The following is a 16,871-nucleotide window of genomic DNA, read 5'->3' as shown; positions in this document are numbered from 1 at the left end:
AAAAGAAAAAAAAAAATCAACGATCGCTCATCAGCAAGGCTAATGAACGTGATATATTCCTAAATAATTATTATTTTTAAAATAAAAACATTTTAAAAAATAATTTTTACCCCACCGTCGAATATTTAGTACGTCGAGGAGCGTATCAAAGCCATGACGTCAACCAGCTGCCATCCATTCATTTCGTAATATAACAAGCTAGCGATCTAGAATATATGCTGACTGCACCACATCGTCTCTCTCTCTCTCTCTCTCTCTCTTCCTTGGAGAAGAAGGCGAGGCTCCACATTATCATTCTCTAGTAAGTAGTAACGTGGAAAGACTAAAAACTAAATTCTTAACTGATCAAAATCCATGGAAAAACGATTTTTGATGCTGCGAAGCTCATTGCTTTTGTTTGACTTGAAATATTTACTTTTGTGGTGTAAGAAACGTTGTAAAGTGTTAAGTAATACATTAAAATATGTTTTATATTACGGGTTGATTAAAAAATTGAGTTTAAAATCTAGTTTTTATGAAATAGTTTTTATATGTTTTTTTAATTGAATTTCTTTAAACTAAACATTATATATATATATAATATATATTTTTTTTTGCTACATATAAATTTCAATCATAATTTTTACCAAACATATATCTAAATTTAATTTATAACTTCTAACCATATTTTTTTAAAATTTATTTTTTTTAAAAAATTATAACTGTAAAAGTTATCTGAAAAACAAACCCACTGTTCGAGGATGAATTCTTAGATCTATGTTGTACACGTTCTTGAACAATCTAGCAAACAACATAATAATTGTCACCAGCTTGTATTTTTAGCATCAGAAATGGATGGAATTTTTCATATAAACACAGCCTCAGACTGGCCCGATTCCACACAAAAACTGTGGTCTTCCGGTTTCCTACCATTGATATTACTGGATTAAAAGGCACAATCTTGAATGTAGTCACTTCAAGCAAGAACATTTTCCAATTTCTTCATTGAATTCGATGAACTTTCTAAGATTCCAAATTGAATACATGCAAATATATCGAGACCCTTAACTTCGCAAAGTTTTCACTGCAAAAAAAGAAAAAAAGTATCAGTGATGATCCTTTTTGTGTTTGTTATTGCAATAATAATGGTTATTTAAAATATTTTTTTGTTTAAAATATTTTATTTTTTAAAATTTATTTTTCACAAACAAGGCAAACACATTTTAACGAGTGTTCATCTTTAAATTACTACAGGGAAAACGCATTCCTAAAAAAACCAAACGGAAGAAGGAACAGACGCAGCATATGACCTTCCACGCCGCTGCATATTTGCCCCAGGTTGGTCACCTCATCAAACACTCCCTTTTGCCTTTTCGTTTGACAACCCATTTTTCGAAATTTTAAGTGAATAGATAATTAAAGAGTGGTCCTCCAAGTTGTCAATTTTTGTTATATTGTAATGCTACAAGTTCCTTTGATGTCCGGATTTTTTATGGAGGGGTTAGAACGATCAAAATGAAAATCTTGAGTGGCCAAGTAATGTGATTGTGTTTTTTTTTAAAAAGAGGTTCCCCGAAATAAAATCAAAATAAAAGAAAAGGAGAAAGGTAATTTGATTTTATTCAAGAGGTTGGCGAAGTATTTAGAGAAGGAAAGAAAGAAAGGGATGGATCTGTGAAGCTCAAATGAAGAATGAGTATTTCTCTATCTCTCTCTCTGTTACAGGTACAGCACAAGTAGTATAATCGTCTATCAGTAGTCAGATCTGTTGATAAAACAGATCAGATCGGATCTTACAAGAATCAGAAGGAAGGAAGGAAGGAAGGAAGAAATATGCTGCGATTAAGAGCATTCAGACCCAGCAATGATAAGATCGTAAAGATTCAATTGCATCCTACGCATCCATGGCTTGTCACTGCCGATGCCTCCGATCGCGTCTCCGTTTGGAATTGGGAACACCGCCAGGTTATCTACGAGCTCAAAGCCGGCGGTGTCGACGAGAGACGTTTGGTCGGCGCCAAGTTGGAGAAGCTTGCTGAGGGTGAATCTGGTACGGCTTCCCAAGTTCTAACCTAACCTTTCACCCTCCAACTGCTGCTGCTGCTGGTTTTATTTTTTCAATTCGTTTCATTTTCACTTTTTTGTTAATTTTTTTCAGAGCCGAGAGGGAAGTCTACCGAAGCCATGCGTGGAGGGAGGTAATTAATGGATTTGATTACTTGTTTCAATTCAATCAGTTTTGATTTATTTTTTATAAGTGTATGGTATGATAACTAGAACGAAACCAAAAAAAAAAAAAAACATAAAGTGTGCAGCAGGTTAACTTTTATGATGATGATGTCCGGTTTTGGCAACTCTGGCGTAATCGGTCAGCCGCTGCGGAGGCTCCTTCCGCCGTCAGCAATGTAACTTCAGCATTTGCTTCTCCAGCTCCATCCACTAAAGGGAGACACTTCCTTGTCATCTGTTGTGTAAACAAAGCCATCTTTCTGGACTTGGTCACCATGCGTGGTCGTGATGTGCCCAAGCAAGAACTTGACAACAAGTCACTTATCTGGCAAGTCTTACCACGATTTCACCAACCTCCTTTTTTTGTTGCATTAATCAATGGGGGTTTCTTTCTTTCACCTTGTCATGTTCATTTTCACTTATGAAAATAAATATCTGGAATTTAACTACTGTTAGTTATGTTATCAACTAGCATTTTCTGCTTTTGTATGCCAATGTTTCATGTAGACAGATAGTAAAATTTACAGGCAGCAGTTTGGTCTTTGATCAGACTTATTGTAATGATATTAAGATAACATTGTAGCAAACCAAAATTCCAAATATACAAGCAGAATCACGTTTTACAGATTTCCTTTTAAGCTACAACAGGGGGCTCCAGCTCATTTTATAGGGTGAGAGGGGCTATTTTGGTGATTGGAAGGGTTTTGAGAAAGAGGAGTTGCCTCTCTTAGTATCTTAGATCAACTAGCTTTCTTCTTTTATTTTACGGGAAACAATTTTTTTTTCATGTTTCCCTTGTTGCATCTTTTGTAGCCTTTCCTGTCTTGCAATTGAAAGTTTTGATATTGCACATGGGATTGCGTGATGCATTCCTTTGGTGCTCTACAGTATAGGTTTTGCGTGTCTGAGGTCTTGTAGGATCAATGGTTTTTTCCTACATATGATTACCAACTACCTACATGGACCTGCTAGTTCCTGTAAGCTTATCATGTTTACAGTACAATGAACGTTTTGTTTTTTGTCCTCTTCTGCAGTATGGAGTTTCTCTGCAGATCTACTGCTGGTGATGGTCCTCCACTAGTTGCATTTGGTGGATCTGATGGTGTCATCAGAGTTCTTTCAATGATATCATGGAAGGTTTGTGGGTGGCTTAGTTATTGGTCTGTTGTATGCAATTACTTGCTTTTTGTTGTTTGGTAATAGTTGTTACTTGCAGCTTGTACGCAGATACACTGGAGGTCATAAAGGATCCATTTCTTGTTTGATGACCTTCATGGCTTCCTCTGGTGAGGTAGTTCTTTATTACCCTTTGCTAAATTTGTCTTGCTTAATATTTTCCGTCATCCAGAGTTACTGTTAGATTCCTTACTGGTATTTTTGCATTGAAGGATACCTTCTCCTCCCTGTAATCTTTTTCTGTCGTGTTTGTTGCATATACATAAATATACGCAGCTGCGATTTGTGTTACACCTTGGATCCTTGCTCCTTGGTGCTAATAGTGTGCTGGTGCCTTTTATCAACACCGGACACTCAATGGGTACGGATGTAAATATGCATCTGGATATGGAAAGTGAAACTAAAAGATAGTAAGAGAGCCGGAGGGGTGCTTATCTTTTGCTCATTTTTTCATCATAGGCCTGGGCACCATCAGTCATGACATGGATGTTAGTTCTGTTAAAACTTTAAAAGACTGCAGATCTTTTAGAAACATGTGAGTTTTATGACTTTTGGTGGCATACTTCATTATGGATCTTTAAGAGCAGGAGCATCATTGTCGAGTATGAGTTAATATTGGAAATTTTTGGAGTCTTACAGTTTCAAGAGAAGGTTTGATGGGAGTCAAATAGTCATTGTTCCCTACTTTCTGTAATGTGCTTCATAACAGGAAGGCATATAGTCCTTTCTAGACTGTCTAGTGGCCTCGGATATGTGGAGTGAACCCTCGGTTTTGGTGTTGAGAGTTGCGGCAATCCTGAGTTCAATGTTGGTATGTTTGAATGAGGAAAGGATTGCAAGAATAAATGGTGGTGTGCTATCAATGTTGCGAATTGGGTCTTTGGATGGAATAAAGAGTACAGAACTTGAAAGGATCATTTTTTCAAAGAAATGTTAATGGATAAATTGTTTTTTTGTACCCTTTATGGTGCACCTCTTAAGGGGCTTTTGAGGGGTTCCTTTACCTGACATTCAATGTGGACTGTAAAGCCTTGTTGTTCTGAATATCTGTTTTTTATTTTATTTTATTTACTTCTTTCTTTTCTCTCTTGGAGGACACCTTATTCTCCATTATGTAAACTCCCCCCCCTTCTTACTCCACCTTCTGTCTAAGAAAACATTTGCATGCCTGCCTTCCACATTCTCTTTCTTGCGCATCCCCACTCAATTAATATCCATGCATTTTAGAGAATACATGTAACGACCTATGTGCATTAACTTGCATGTGCTATATATGATATATGTCATGTACCTCATATTTGTTTACAATTGCTATGCTATTGATTGCAGGCTCTTCTTGTTTCGGGTGGTAGTGATGGTTTACTTGTACTTTGGAGTGCAGACCATGGTCAAGATTCACGAGAACTTGTACCCAAGCTAAGCTTAAAAGTAGCGTTCTTACTCTTCTTTCATCATGTGTCATGCTGCTCCCCTTTCTATATCACACAACTAAAAAAGCAATTTAAACCTTGATTTTGATGCTGAGCACATTAACTTAGCTATGCCAAGAATTTATGATACCTGGTATTAAAGAGGCAAGATTTGCAACTTTGCAGCTTAAATAAAGAAAAATGCCACACCTATTTGAGTACCTTGTTTGTCCAAGAAATAATGCAAATATGTCAAACATGGCTGTTTTTACTAGTTTCTTTAGGCATTTTGAGTTGTAAATTTTATGCCCAAAGTTTTACTTGCCAAGTCATTTTGTTTATACATGATTTCTAAGCATGTGCACATTTAATCTTGTTCCAACCTATTTATGCTGTACAGGTCCTGCTTCTTTGAACTAGTGCTACTGAAGTAGGTTTTAATGCTTTAATTTGCCTTATTACCAGGCACATGATGGTGGGGTTGTCGCTGTTGAGCTTTCGAGAGTAATTGGAGGTGCTCCACAACTTATTACCATTGGTGCAGATAAAACATTAGCTATATGGGACACAATCTCTTTTAAGGTGTTGTAACAACCTTCCATTATTTCATAAGCTATGTGAAAATCTCATTTTATTTATGGAAATTCGAGTTGAAGGCTTTGGTACTATATCTGTCTTTCCTTCCTTTCCTAATATAATCCCACACACTTTCTTCTTTCTATCCCTTTTTTGTTTGTGTGTGCAGGAGTTGCGGCGTATTAAACCTGTTCCAAAACTTGCATGCCACAGTGTGGCATCTTGGTGCCACCCTCGAGCTCCAAACCTAGATATCTTAACTTGCGTCAAAGATTCTCATATATGGTATGCATAATTTTGCTATTTCTGTCATATGATCTGACAGAAAGTTGATGATTACTAAACAACTGTGTTTTGCAATTTTGCATCAAAGATGTGTACAGTGGATATCATGGCTGTAACAACTCATACATTTTGCAGGGCCATTGAACACCCCACTTATTCAGCCCTTACAAGGCCATTGTGCGAGCTTTCTTCACTAATCCCTCCTCAAGTTCTTGCACCAAACAAGAAACTTAGGGTATGTAATTATTTTCGTTGCCTTTTCTTTAGCAACTTTATATCACGAGTTTGATGTCAATTTAGCATCTCTTGGTACTGTTAAATAAAAGCTTTTGTTGATTATTTGTTGGATAGCTGGGAGGGAACAGGGGGATGTTTGAAACTTGTTATAGAAGTAGCATTATATTTTGCATTGCAACTCTTTATATTCCCATTTTTTCAGTTTCTTCTTCCTTTAGAGGCTTCTCTGGTATGATTATTTTTTAACAATGTTGCATGTTTCTGGAAACTGGCCCATAAAATCATATATTTATGTTTTTAACCATGGTTGTCACTCCCAGATTGGATGCCAAATCTACATTAACAAATGTGAAGGTTTGTTTTTCACACCTTTATGTTGGTTGAATCACTCCTTTGCCCTGATAAATTCCTTAAAAGGATGGTACTAATTTTGGTCAATTCTAAATTAACAAGGCACTTCTTATTTACTAATCAATATTACATATTGGAATTGTTGATCACTGAAAATTGATATTTCTACAAATAACAACTTTCTTTTAATTGAACTTGGGTTGATACAGTTGTCTATTTGTCGGATTATGCTCTTTCACAAGTAATGTGTTATCCTTTTAAGTTTTCATATTGGAATGCCTTTTATTTGACACCTATAGGTTGCTACTGCAGGTTTATTGCATGGTCGCACATCCTCTACAGCCCCACCTTGTTGCTACTGGAACCAATATTGGTGTTATTGTCAGCGAGTTTGATGCTAGATCTATTCCAGCTGTGGCTCCCATACCAACACCAACAGGAAATCGAGAGCATTCTGCCATTTATGTAGTTGAAAGGGAATTGAAGCTTCTGAATTTCCAATTGTCCAACACAGCAAATCCATCTCTTGGAAGTAATGGTTCATTATCTGAAACAGGAAAGTACAGGGGAGACTCGGCTGAACCATTACATGTCAAGCAGATGAAAAAGCATATCAGTACACCTGTTCCTCATGATTCTTATTCAGTTCTTTCTGTAAGCAGTTCAGGGAAGTAAGTCTCCTTGACCCTTTCTTTCTTTCATTTTTTTTTGCCTTTTTTAACAAGAGAAAGAGAGGATGCAATTAAGAAGGGCTGGTTCTACACTCTTCCTTCCAATGAAACAGAGGAAGCAATAGTCAAGTCAATGCAACTTCATGTCAAGTCAAAAATACTAACATCAGTAAAGACTCGTCCGAGGTCTTACTTTTAAACATGGACATAAATTTACAATCATTTGTCTATTTCTTCCTTTGAAACAAAACGGAAGCAACATGTGTAACCATCCCCTCTTACTCAATTGCCGGCAGCTATATCAATAAATATATTTACCCTGGCTTTCTGAACGCTTCGTATTCTGGCTTTGAGACTGTAATTATCTGTCCATTAAGTGGTTTTGACATTCTTTTTTGTTTATAACTGGTATACACATGACATTGCTTTCTTACCAAACATTTTGGTTGCAGATATCTCGCAATTGTGTGGCCAGATATTCCCTACTTCACTATATACAAGGTGAGTGACTGGTCCGTTGTAGATTCAGGCAGTGCAAGGCTTCTGGCTTGGGATACCTGTTGTGATAGGTTTGCTATATTGGAATCTGCATTGCCTCCTAGAATGCCAATAATTCCGAAAGGGGGTTCATCAAGAAAAGCAAAAGAAGCAGCTGCAGCTGCCGCACAAGCTGCAGCAGTGGCTGCTTCTGCTGCCTCTGCTGCCTCTGTGCAAGTTCGTATCTTGCTGGATGACGGAACGTCAAATATATTAATGAGGTCCATTGGTGATCGCAGTGAACCGGTACTTGATGTCTTTCTCTCAATTTATGGCACTCTTGTAGTTCCTGTTCATGCACTGAAATTTGGTGATTGCAGTCTTTATTTTTGCTGTCATCTGTTGATTTGCTGTCATCTGTTGATCTATCTGAGGCATATCCAGAATTTTCCTAGCTTATTCAGTAATTGCAATGGAATTTAGTTCTATGAAAGGACTTAAAGTCGTTACCCCTGTAATGTATTGCCCAACTTCCTTTTCTGGTTATTGAAATGACTGGCACATGGAAATTCATTGTAAAGAAGTCATGCCTATTTTTCATTCAATTATCCTTTAAACTCAAACATATGATTAGTAACATTGACTGGAGTGGCTGTACAATGCCATTTCTTTTACCTCATCAATTTTTATTTAATCATTTATTTATTTATTGATTTCATGTTTATCTTTTGATCATAATACCACTGACTGGAAAATACTATGGGATTATCTTGAAGTAGGATTCATTTGTGTTGTGTATGTTGTGGGAACTCCTGTGTGCGCGCGCGTGCGCGCCCGCGTGTTTTTAAACAGAGGGAAAAACATATGTCCTTAGTGTAGTATATCATGTAGTGTTCTCTACATGTAATTTAAGGCCAGGATTGTTTCAATCATTTTTCTTGCATGGAGCACTATAAGGTTCTCTAACTCGATGCAATCTCTTCTAGGTTATTGGTTTGCATGGAGGGGCACTTCTAGGTGTGGCCTATCGAACATCTCGGAGGATTAGCCCTGTTGCAGCTACAGCTATTTCAACTATTCAGTCTATGCCCTTGTCAGGATTTGGAAGTGGTGGCCTTTCTTCTTTTACTACTCTCGATGATGGATTTAACTCTCATAAATCTCCTGCTGAGGCAGCCCCACAAAACTTTCAGCTTTATAGGTGAATCATAGTCATCCTTTTAGTTGCCTGCCATTAGTTCAATTTCAAGATATTAGACATCAAATATTAGGTGACTAAGGTTATCTTTAGGGCATATTTATGCTTATATATTCCTTTACAGTGCTGAACAAGATCTTTTAAGCACACTGATCCTTCTTAATGCTTGTTTGACAGTTGGGAAACTTTTCAACCTGTTGGTGGTCTACTTCCTCATCCAGAATGGACTGCATGGGACCAAACAGTTGAGTACTGTGCTTTTGCTTATCAGCACTATATTGTCATATCTTCTTTGCGGCCTCAATACAGATACCTTGGAGATGTTGCTATTCCCTATGCTACTGGAGCTGTTTGGCATCGGAGACAGCTTTTTGTGGCCACACCAACTACCATTGAGTAAGATCTGTTTATTGATTCACTTTTTATTCTGTTTGATATTTAGCTTGAATCTTACTTTCTATATTTCTCTTCCATATATTAAGTTGGTTTTGTGTTGAGCTGCCATAGTATTCTGAGCACTTGCTCCTGTAGGAAATAAAAAGATCTACGGAAATACGCCAGTCAACTTTTAGATTCATTAATTCAAGTTTCACAGGGGACTTGGAATACTAAAATTAATAAATAAACAATTTGCGTATCTCATGCAATGGAGCTTTTACAATAAAGGAAGAGTAATAAGATGTATTTATGAAGACATAGGCCGGATTTCTTCTTTTGACGTGCCTATAGATAGAGATGATTATGTTGTCTGAATCAGTACTTTGAATAATACTATTCCAATTGAAGTGCTGGATTATAGTATTACCATGGATTATCATGTATACTGATAGTAGTAAGGAATCTAAGGGCATTAAGTCCCATTGGCGGTACTATTGTTGTGTCCTTGAGTGCATGAATGACGATTCTCGTGGACACTTTTGGACCATTGATTGATTACTTGTTGCCTTTGTCTTTGGGATTCATAGTGAGGCTACTGGCAAAGTGAGAGAAAGTTTGTTTAAGAGATTGTTGCATGTAAAAATGACTGTTTTGAAGGGCAACTAAATAATCAATGCATGAGTTAGTGACGATGATAACTCGAAATTTTGTAAATAAAGACATTTTTATTTCTGAAAAATGAATGGCTTTTTTGGTCACTCCTTGGAAAGAAAGGATCGACCTTAGTTAAAGAGAAACAAAAATGAGAGAAGTTATAAAAAAAACTGACTATTGTGAGTCAAAGAGTTTTAAGTTTTGAAATAAAGGTAATAATTTGAAGTGGTGATCGGACATCAGAGAGAATTCTAGGAGTGGTTGAACAGTTTGAAGTAAATTTGCAAAAGTGAGCTTTAGTTTTACGGTGAACACACAACTTTATATCTCAATCTGTACAATTTTTTTACTATAATTTTCTTATGTTATCTGGGTCAATAGGCCCACAAACATGAGCAAAAGGCTTGTTCAATTATCATGGCTCTTTCATGGAGTACTTATATACTTTCCCCTTTAGGTATTGATTACATAAGATATTCTCTTCTTCTTGCCTTTTCTTTCTTTCCATGCCTCTTTGGAAATTTTAATTTTGACAAGCTCATATCCAACACACCACTCTTCTTCAGATGTGTTTTTGTAGATGCTGGAGTAGCAGCAATTGATATAGAAACAAGAAAGAGGAAAGAGGAAATGAAAATGAAAGAGGCACAGGCTAGAGCAGTTGCTGAGCATGGAGATTTAGCCCTAATCGCAGTAGATGGTCTGCAATCTGCTACCCAAGAACGAATACCATTAAGGCCCCCAATGCTACAGGTTTAGTAACTTTATAGCTTTCCTGGTGTTAATTAATTATGTTTTTATATTGATCTTTCATTTTGGGCATATTGGGAAAATTTGGCCCCTCTTTTTTTGGCTTTTCTTTCTGCCTTTTGTTCCATAGAGAGATATTGCTGGATTAAACTTGGTCCTCACTTACTCAAAACAAGGCAATTATATTATCCTAATTCCATTACCTATCCTGTGTACAATTTGACGAGGGAAGAAAAAGATTTTAAGTGTTGTGTTCTCAGATAGTGAGCTTCTTTGGTGAGAAATTTCAGGGAGCGATAAAGATTTTGTTCCAGATTGTGTATCAACTTACTGAACTTCTGTGGTTCCAGTGTTCTTTTATTGTGTAAAGTTTGAATCGTCCCAACTATTTAATAAAGATAAAAGCCATGTTAGAATGTCTCTACATCTGTCAGTTTGGCTGAAGTAGTATTTCATATGTTATATTAGCCAAATGAATTGATCTGGGATATGGTTTCATCAAGTTGAGTTATGTTGTTGAATATATTATTTCAGACAGCAAACAACACTTGGAAAGCAAGCAATCAACTGATCCACTCTTTTCATTTACCTTTTATTTCGTTTTCTTAAAGTATTATCAGCCTTGAGTTTGTTTATTTTGTACCATGTTAACTGTGTGACTAGAAGAATCTGGTTTTCTTCTTGCTTCTTTAAGTGAATAATACATCTTCTTTTCAGGTAGTCCGGTTAGCTTCTTTTCAGCATGCTCCTTCGGTGCCACCTTTCTTAACATTGCCAAAACAGACTAAAGTTGATGGAGATGATTCAGCAATGCCAATAGAAGAGAAAAAAGTTAATGAGATAGCTGTTGGTGGTGGAGGGGTCTCTGTGGCAGTTACTCGTTTTCCAACAGAGCAGAAACGACCAGTAGGACCTCTAGTTGTGGTGGGTGTGAGAGATGGAGTTCTTTGGCTTATCGATAGGTAATTTGGTGATCTTTGTTTCAAGAATTTCCAATATTTAAGGCTAGTGCATTAGCCTTCACTATTAGGAAATGAGGATGCAAATGCTATTTCAACTTTTCCCTTTTACTATTCGCCTTCTTTGTTAAGACTTGTTGGCATAGTTTTTATGTTGTGCTTGTATGGTCTCAATCTAATTAGAAACTTTATAACTTGCAGTAGTGCCAGCAACATTGTTGTTTGGTCTTGTTTTTAAGTCAAACCTCAAGCTACCCAATTTTCCATGGTGAAATTGACCACATAACAGAGCATATCATTATTCACCTTTTCTCATGTTTTTTTATGGATGTTCAAGCTGAAAAAATGTACCGATTGTTATAACCTCTATTTATATTGATTTGTTTAGAGAACTTAGTTTTGACAGCCTGTGTCTCCATATCTTACTATGCTATATTACCTCCATTATCACTTCTATACTGTTTGTTTTGCTTCTATTGCAAGTAAAAAATCTGCCAGTCCATGTGTTGCTTTTTTGTGCACAAGGACATTAATCTGAGTCTATCTTCCTTTTACTGAATTAAGTTTCTTTCAATGACTTAACTCAATTCGTAGAAACTTTCCACTGCCCTGTTTGAGAAACCCAGGTTCAGAATGAATTTTTTTTGCATGTGGGTCCATGTTTTCCATGGCTATATTTGTGCTCACTCCAAATGAAACTTGCCTGTGTATTAGTTTTTAGAGTTGAAGCTCCAGTTTGTTGAATAAGTTGCACTTACAATGTAAAGTATATTGTCCTTAATTGTAAATTTGGGCCTGCAAAAGTTTAGGAGATAAGGCTAGGAAGTTAATTTCATGGGCTGGTTGTGTAAATTGGTCTTTTTAATTGGTGATAATAGTAGAGTGTTTTTACTAATATCAACAAGAAAAGTACTACAAAGTTGACTAATTGTTTCTAATTGCTACAGCATGTTGCCTGAGTACTCCGGCACATAGAAAATTGATCTATGGCATTTTTCTTTCCATTTTGAAAAACTGGAGCTAGTATCTTCATTTCAAGGTCTACCATTCAAATCTATTGTGTCATACAAGAGAACTCAATATGATAGATGAATTCTCTTTGGTAGGTACATGTGTGCACATGCCTTATCCCTAAGTCATCCTGGTATTCGTTGCCGCTGTCTTGCTGCTTATGGGGATGCTGTTAGTGCAGTGAAATGGTATTTACTTTTTCCACCTTGTTTAATTACAGATGAATTGCAGAAATGCTTTACTACGGATTATAGTTCTTGCATAACCTATATTCTACTTTCATATGCAGGGCAAGTAGGCTTGGTAGGGAACATCATGATGATTTGGCACAATTTATGATGGGGATGGGCTATGCTACTGAAGCACTGCATTTACCTGGAATATCTAAGAGGTCTGCCTTGCAACAACACCCCCCCCCCCCACCGGCTCCCTCTCTCTCTCACACACACAGACAGTCCCCTTGTATTGCGTCTACATAAATACTCATACCATTACATTGTTGATTAGTGTTTCAGTTCTTGATATAGTAAAAGAAGTTCAAGTAATTCTATTCAAATTTTTAACTATGGCAATTCAAGTCCATTAAGAGCATTTTATTGTTGCATTCTGCAGCATGTGCTTAACTTCTTTTTTTTCCCTTGCAATCAAGTTATATTGATAGTCTATATTATTTATAGGTTGGAGTTTGATCTGGCCATGCAAAGCAATGATTTGAAAAGAGCTCTTCAGTGCCTTCTTACCATGAGCAACAGCAGGGACATAGGTCAAGATGGTATTGGGCTGGATTTGAATGACATTCTCAACATAACAGCTAAAAAAGAAAATATTGTTGAAGCTGTTCAAGGAATAGTGAAATTCGCAAGGGAATTTTTGGACCTCATTGATGCTGCGGATGCTACTGCTCAAGTTGATATTGCTCGTGAAGCTCTCAAGAGGTTAGCCGCTGCAGGTTCTGTGAAAGGAGCCTTACAGGGCCATGAATTGAGAAGACTTGCTTTATGCCTGGCAAATCATGGAGAGTTGACAAGGCTGAATGTATGTACCATCATATTTCTGCATTTTCTTGAATATTGATTCAATGAGTTGTGAATGCATGCTTGAATATTATACTATCTGGTAGCTAATATTGACTAAAGTGTTTTTCTTTTGTTGAAAATGATTGAGAGTTTGATACTATGATTCCTCGTATATATGAGGTTTTAGTGCAAGGGTTTAGATTCTCAAAATTTAAACCAGAAGTACAGGACTGAGTTGAACCTGCAATGGTAGTTTAGGCATTGCTTTTGACTTGGTCATAAGAAACTAACGTGAGAGAAAAGAGGGGGGTGGGGTTGGTTATCTTTTGGATTAATAAACATGTATGGCTTTGTATTTCAAGAAAGCAAGCTGGCAGTTATTGCCCTGGCCTGCCTGCCATGAATGACTTTGTTAGTTGATTCTGGGTGTTCAATGATTTTCAATTTTATGCCTTGCTGTTTATGCCTTTATTTTTATCTCTTCTTTTAAAAGCAATTTCTTGTGTGCGCTCAAGGGTCTGGTAAGCAATTTGATTTCAGCTGGCCTGGGACGGGAAGCAGCATTTTCTGCTGCAGTGTTGGGAGACAATGCTCTCATGGAAAAGTCATGGCAGGATACTGGGATGCTTGCTGAGGCTGTACTTCATGCCCATGTATGAATAGTTCATATTCACTTTTTATTTTTAAACCCTGAGATTAAAATCTTTTATCTGACCTTCCTCGTGAATATCTCTAGGCTCATGGACGGCCAACACTCAAGAACTTGGTTCAGGCTTGGAACAAAATGCTGCAGAAAGAGATTGACCATGCTCCCTCTAAAAAGATAGATGCTGCATCTGCCTTTCTGGCTTCACTTGAAGAACCTAAGCTTACCAGTTTAACAGAAGCCGGGAAGAAGCCACCAATTGAAATTCTTCCACCGGGAATGCCATCTCTTTCTGCTCTAATTACCACTCAGAAAAAACCAACTCCTGGTATACAGAGTTCACAGCAGAAACCGTTACAATTAGAAGGTCCTCCGACTGCCACTCCTGAAGCAGTTACTGTATCTGCTGCAACCACAGCAACTTCAGAAGCTCCAGAAAATGCATCTGCTGCAACCACAACTACTTCAGCAGCTACAGAAAATGCACCTCCTAGCACCACACCAGAAGCAGGAAGTTCTCCACTGCCATCAGAAGCAAGCAAACCTACTGTTGATGATAAGGCTCCTACTTCATCCCCAGGAAGTAATTCAGATCAAATTGCTCCAGTGGAAGGTATACCGGAAACAATTGCAAGTGATTCGGCATTGCCACCACAAATACCAGATAACCAGGGAGCAAGTGTTCCAGCTAGTACTACATTGCCGATGAGTGATGTTCTAGGTTGAAAAAGCTAGTTTGAGCAACTTGGTGCCAGAAGATAGAGAAAATTCTTTCAATAATTTCTTTTTACCTGCAGGAATTTTTGAATTTCTTGCAGCCGGCCAAACCATTCCATAGTCAAAACAAACAGCAGCACTAAAAATCAGTTTGTAGCTTAGGTGCATCCTTTCGTGTATAATTTTGTCGGTGATTTACTTGGGTGCATCCTTGGTGTATATTTTTTGTTGGTGATTTACTTGTGTGTATCCTTGGTGTATGTTGTCTCGAGCCGATTTAGCTCGTCGAAATTTTCGTAGCCTCCAAAAGAGAGGAGAAAAATTGTACTCCTTGGTGTGTATGGTTGTTGGTCTTCAATGTTTCATACATACAGTGTCGAAATTAGAATTTAGCTCTGGTCTTCCTGTGTTGGAACTTAACATGATGTAGATACCTGAACAAATTATTTTATCCCGCACGATGAACATTAAGATAAAGATGGTGTTTGAGGGAGAATATGATTGTTTTTATTTGGAAAAATATTAAAATATTAATTTTTAAAAAATATTTTGATATTATTAATTTAGAATTGATATTGTGAGAACGAAATTGTCATTGTAAAGACAAATAAAGTATACCAGGCAAGTACGCTTCTTTTTTTTGTTCTCTGTTTTTCATCTGTTTCCTTCTTGTAGCCCTCGTTGTTAAGGTGAGGGACTTGAAGCAACAGAATCAATGTAGCGTTGAAATTACAAGGAACATAATTGAATAATGTACACGAGTAAACAGGAGTTGTACGTTTACTTTTATTATTAAGAATAATACACTAAAAGAGGGAGCTAAAATATTGTTTCTTATGCCATTATTCATAAAAAAAAAAAAAAAAATTATTTTGGATTGTTACAATTACTTCTTTTTTTTTTTTTTGTATTTTTATAGGCCTAAATTAATGGCTAATTAAAGCATATTTATCAAAGAAAGCAAAATTCAAAGATAGTGGACTGGGATAAATAAAGCAGCAAAAATATAGTTTTTCTAAACTTGAGCCTAAATTTATATTTTGGTCCTAATTTATAAATTTTTAGTTCTTAATAAGTTATGAAATTCAATTTTGGTCCAAAACTTTATTTTTCTTATTTTTTGATCCCATATTCAAGAGAAAAGAGGGAAAGTGACCAGATTCTGGTGATAGAGAGAGAGAATCTCAATTGAGACCAATTACAACCATGAAAACAAGTGGTTTTGGTGTCAATGAGTTCTTTTTAATAGAAAAAGTTTATACCCGATGTTTTTTCTTCTTAAACTTGCTTGAAAGGATAGATCTGAACTCGAAAGAATTTTTGTTTCGAGTTGATTATGGTTTTGGATTCAGTTTTCTGAGTTATTAAAGGCTATGAATATGTTTTAAAAGGTGATTATGGTGTTTTCTTGTTTTTTGTTTATTTGTCAAAATATGGATTAAAATGGGCTTCTCTTGATCTAAAACAGGTCACATCAATTTTTCGACGACTAGAAGTGATATGAATTTGGGTGGTGCAAGTGACGCGTCGTTTTCTTTTTTTTTTCTCAAAAACCAGGAACTTTGGGCCTTCCTAACCCAAGAGACCAAGTCTTTTTTTTTTTTTTCACTTTTACCCATCACAATTGCAATTATCTCATGGCAAATAACCACTTTTTAGCAATAAAACTCGTTGTTTTTATTGTCAACAAATTTTATTTGAGGGATTCTATTCAAGTCTTTTTTTTTTCCTTTATCTTGTAAAAAAAAATAGACTGGGGATTAGGAATATTTTGGATTTAGTTAATTTTTTTTATTTTCTAACCAATTAAATACTCATTTAAGACAAAAAAAAAAAAAAAAAAAACTTATAGATCCATAGGATGTTTCTTAGGTGTTTTAGTTGGAAAAATAGATGAAATGTTTTTTTAGCCCTTTAAATCGACTACTTTACTTTCTAACCATTTATGATGGACAAAATCTAAAGTTGGCTTGTAGCACTTTTTAAAAAAAAAATAAAAGTGGGTGGATGACATTTCATCCTTAAGAAAATTTAAAGAATAGGCTTAGCCCACAAGCTTGACCCTTGTTTTTCTTCGATTTTTTATGGAATTTTTCTTTCAATTTCGTAATTCGACCTTGAGTTTTTATTAGTTTTGTTAGTATTTGTTTTT

The 16,871-nt window shown here is 36.3% G+C and overlaps 1 protein-coding gene across 2 annotated transcripts; it reads left to right on the top strand.

The window, feature by feature from the left end:
• Positions 1-1,188: 1,188 nt before the first annotated feature.
• LOC118053348 (uncharacterized) lies at positions 1,189-15,111 on the top strand. Of its 2 annotated transcripts, XM_035064558.2 has the most exons (21): positions 1,189-1,317; positions 1,705-2,029; positions 2,138-2,177; positions 2,288-2,536; positions 3,243-3,345; positions 3,425-3,499; positions 4,714-4,812; positions 5,259-5,375; positions 5,539-5,654; positions 5,790-5,889; positions 6,555-6,913; positions 7,366-7,696; positions 8,377-8,591; positions 8,766-8,984; positions 10,187-10,373; positions 11,088-11,332; positions 12,436-12,528; positions 12,630-12,731; positions 13,018-13,375; positions 13,872-14,009; positions 14,093-15,111. In XM_035064558.2, exons 2-21 carry the CDS (start codon positions 1,813-1,815, stop codon positions 14,726-14,728), a joined length of 3,999 nt encoding a protein of 1,332 aa, XP_034920449.1. In that variant the 5' UTR covers positions 1,189-1,317; positions 1,705-1,812; the 3' UTR covers positions 14,729-15,111. The 2 variants fall into 2 exon arrangements, with proteins under 2 accessions (XP_034920449.1, XP_034920448.1); XM_035064557.2 differs by lacking the exon at positions 1,189-1,317 and having other exon boundaries at positions 1,593-2,029.
• Positions 15,112-16,871: the final 1,760 nt, after the last annotated feature.

Source organism: Populus alba, chromosome 6 (genome assembly GCF_005239225.2).
Source record: "Populus alba chromosome 6, ASM523922v2, whole genome shotgun sequence".
NCBI classification, from domain to species: Eukaryota; Viridiplantae; Streptophyta; class Magnoliopsida; order Malpighiales; family Salicaceae; genus Populus; species Populus alba.
The sequence above is the reverse complement of the archived record's forward strand: the minus strand, read 5'-3'. Positions and strand labels throughout refer to the sequence as shown.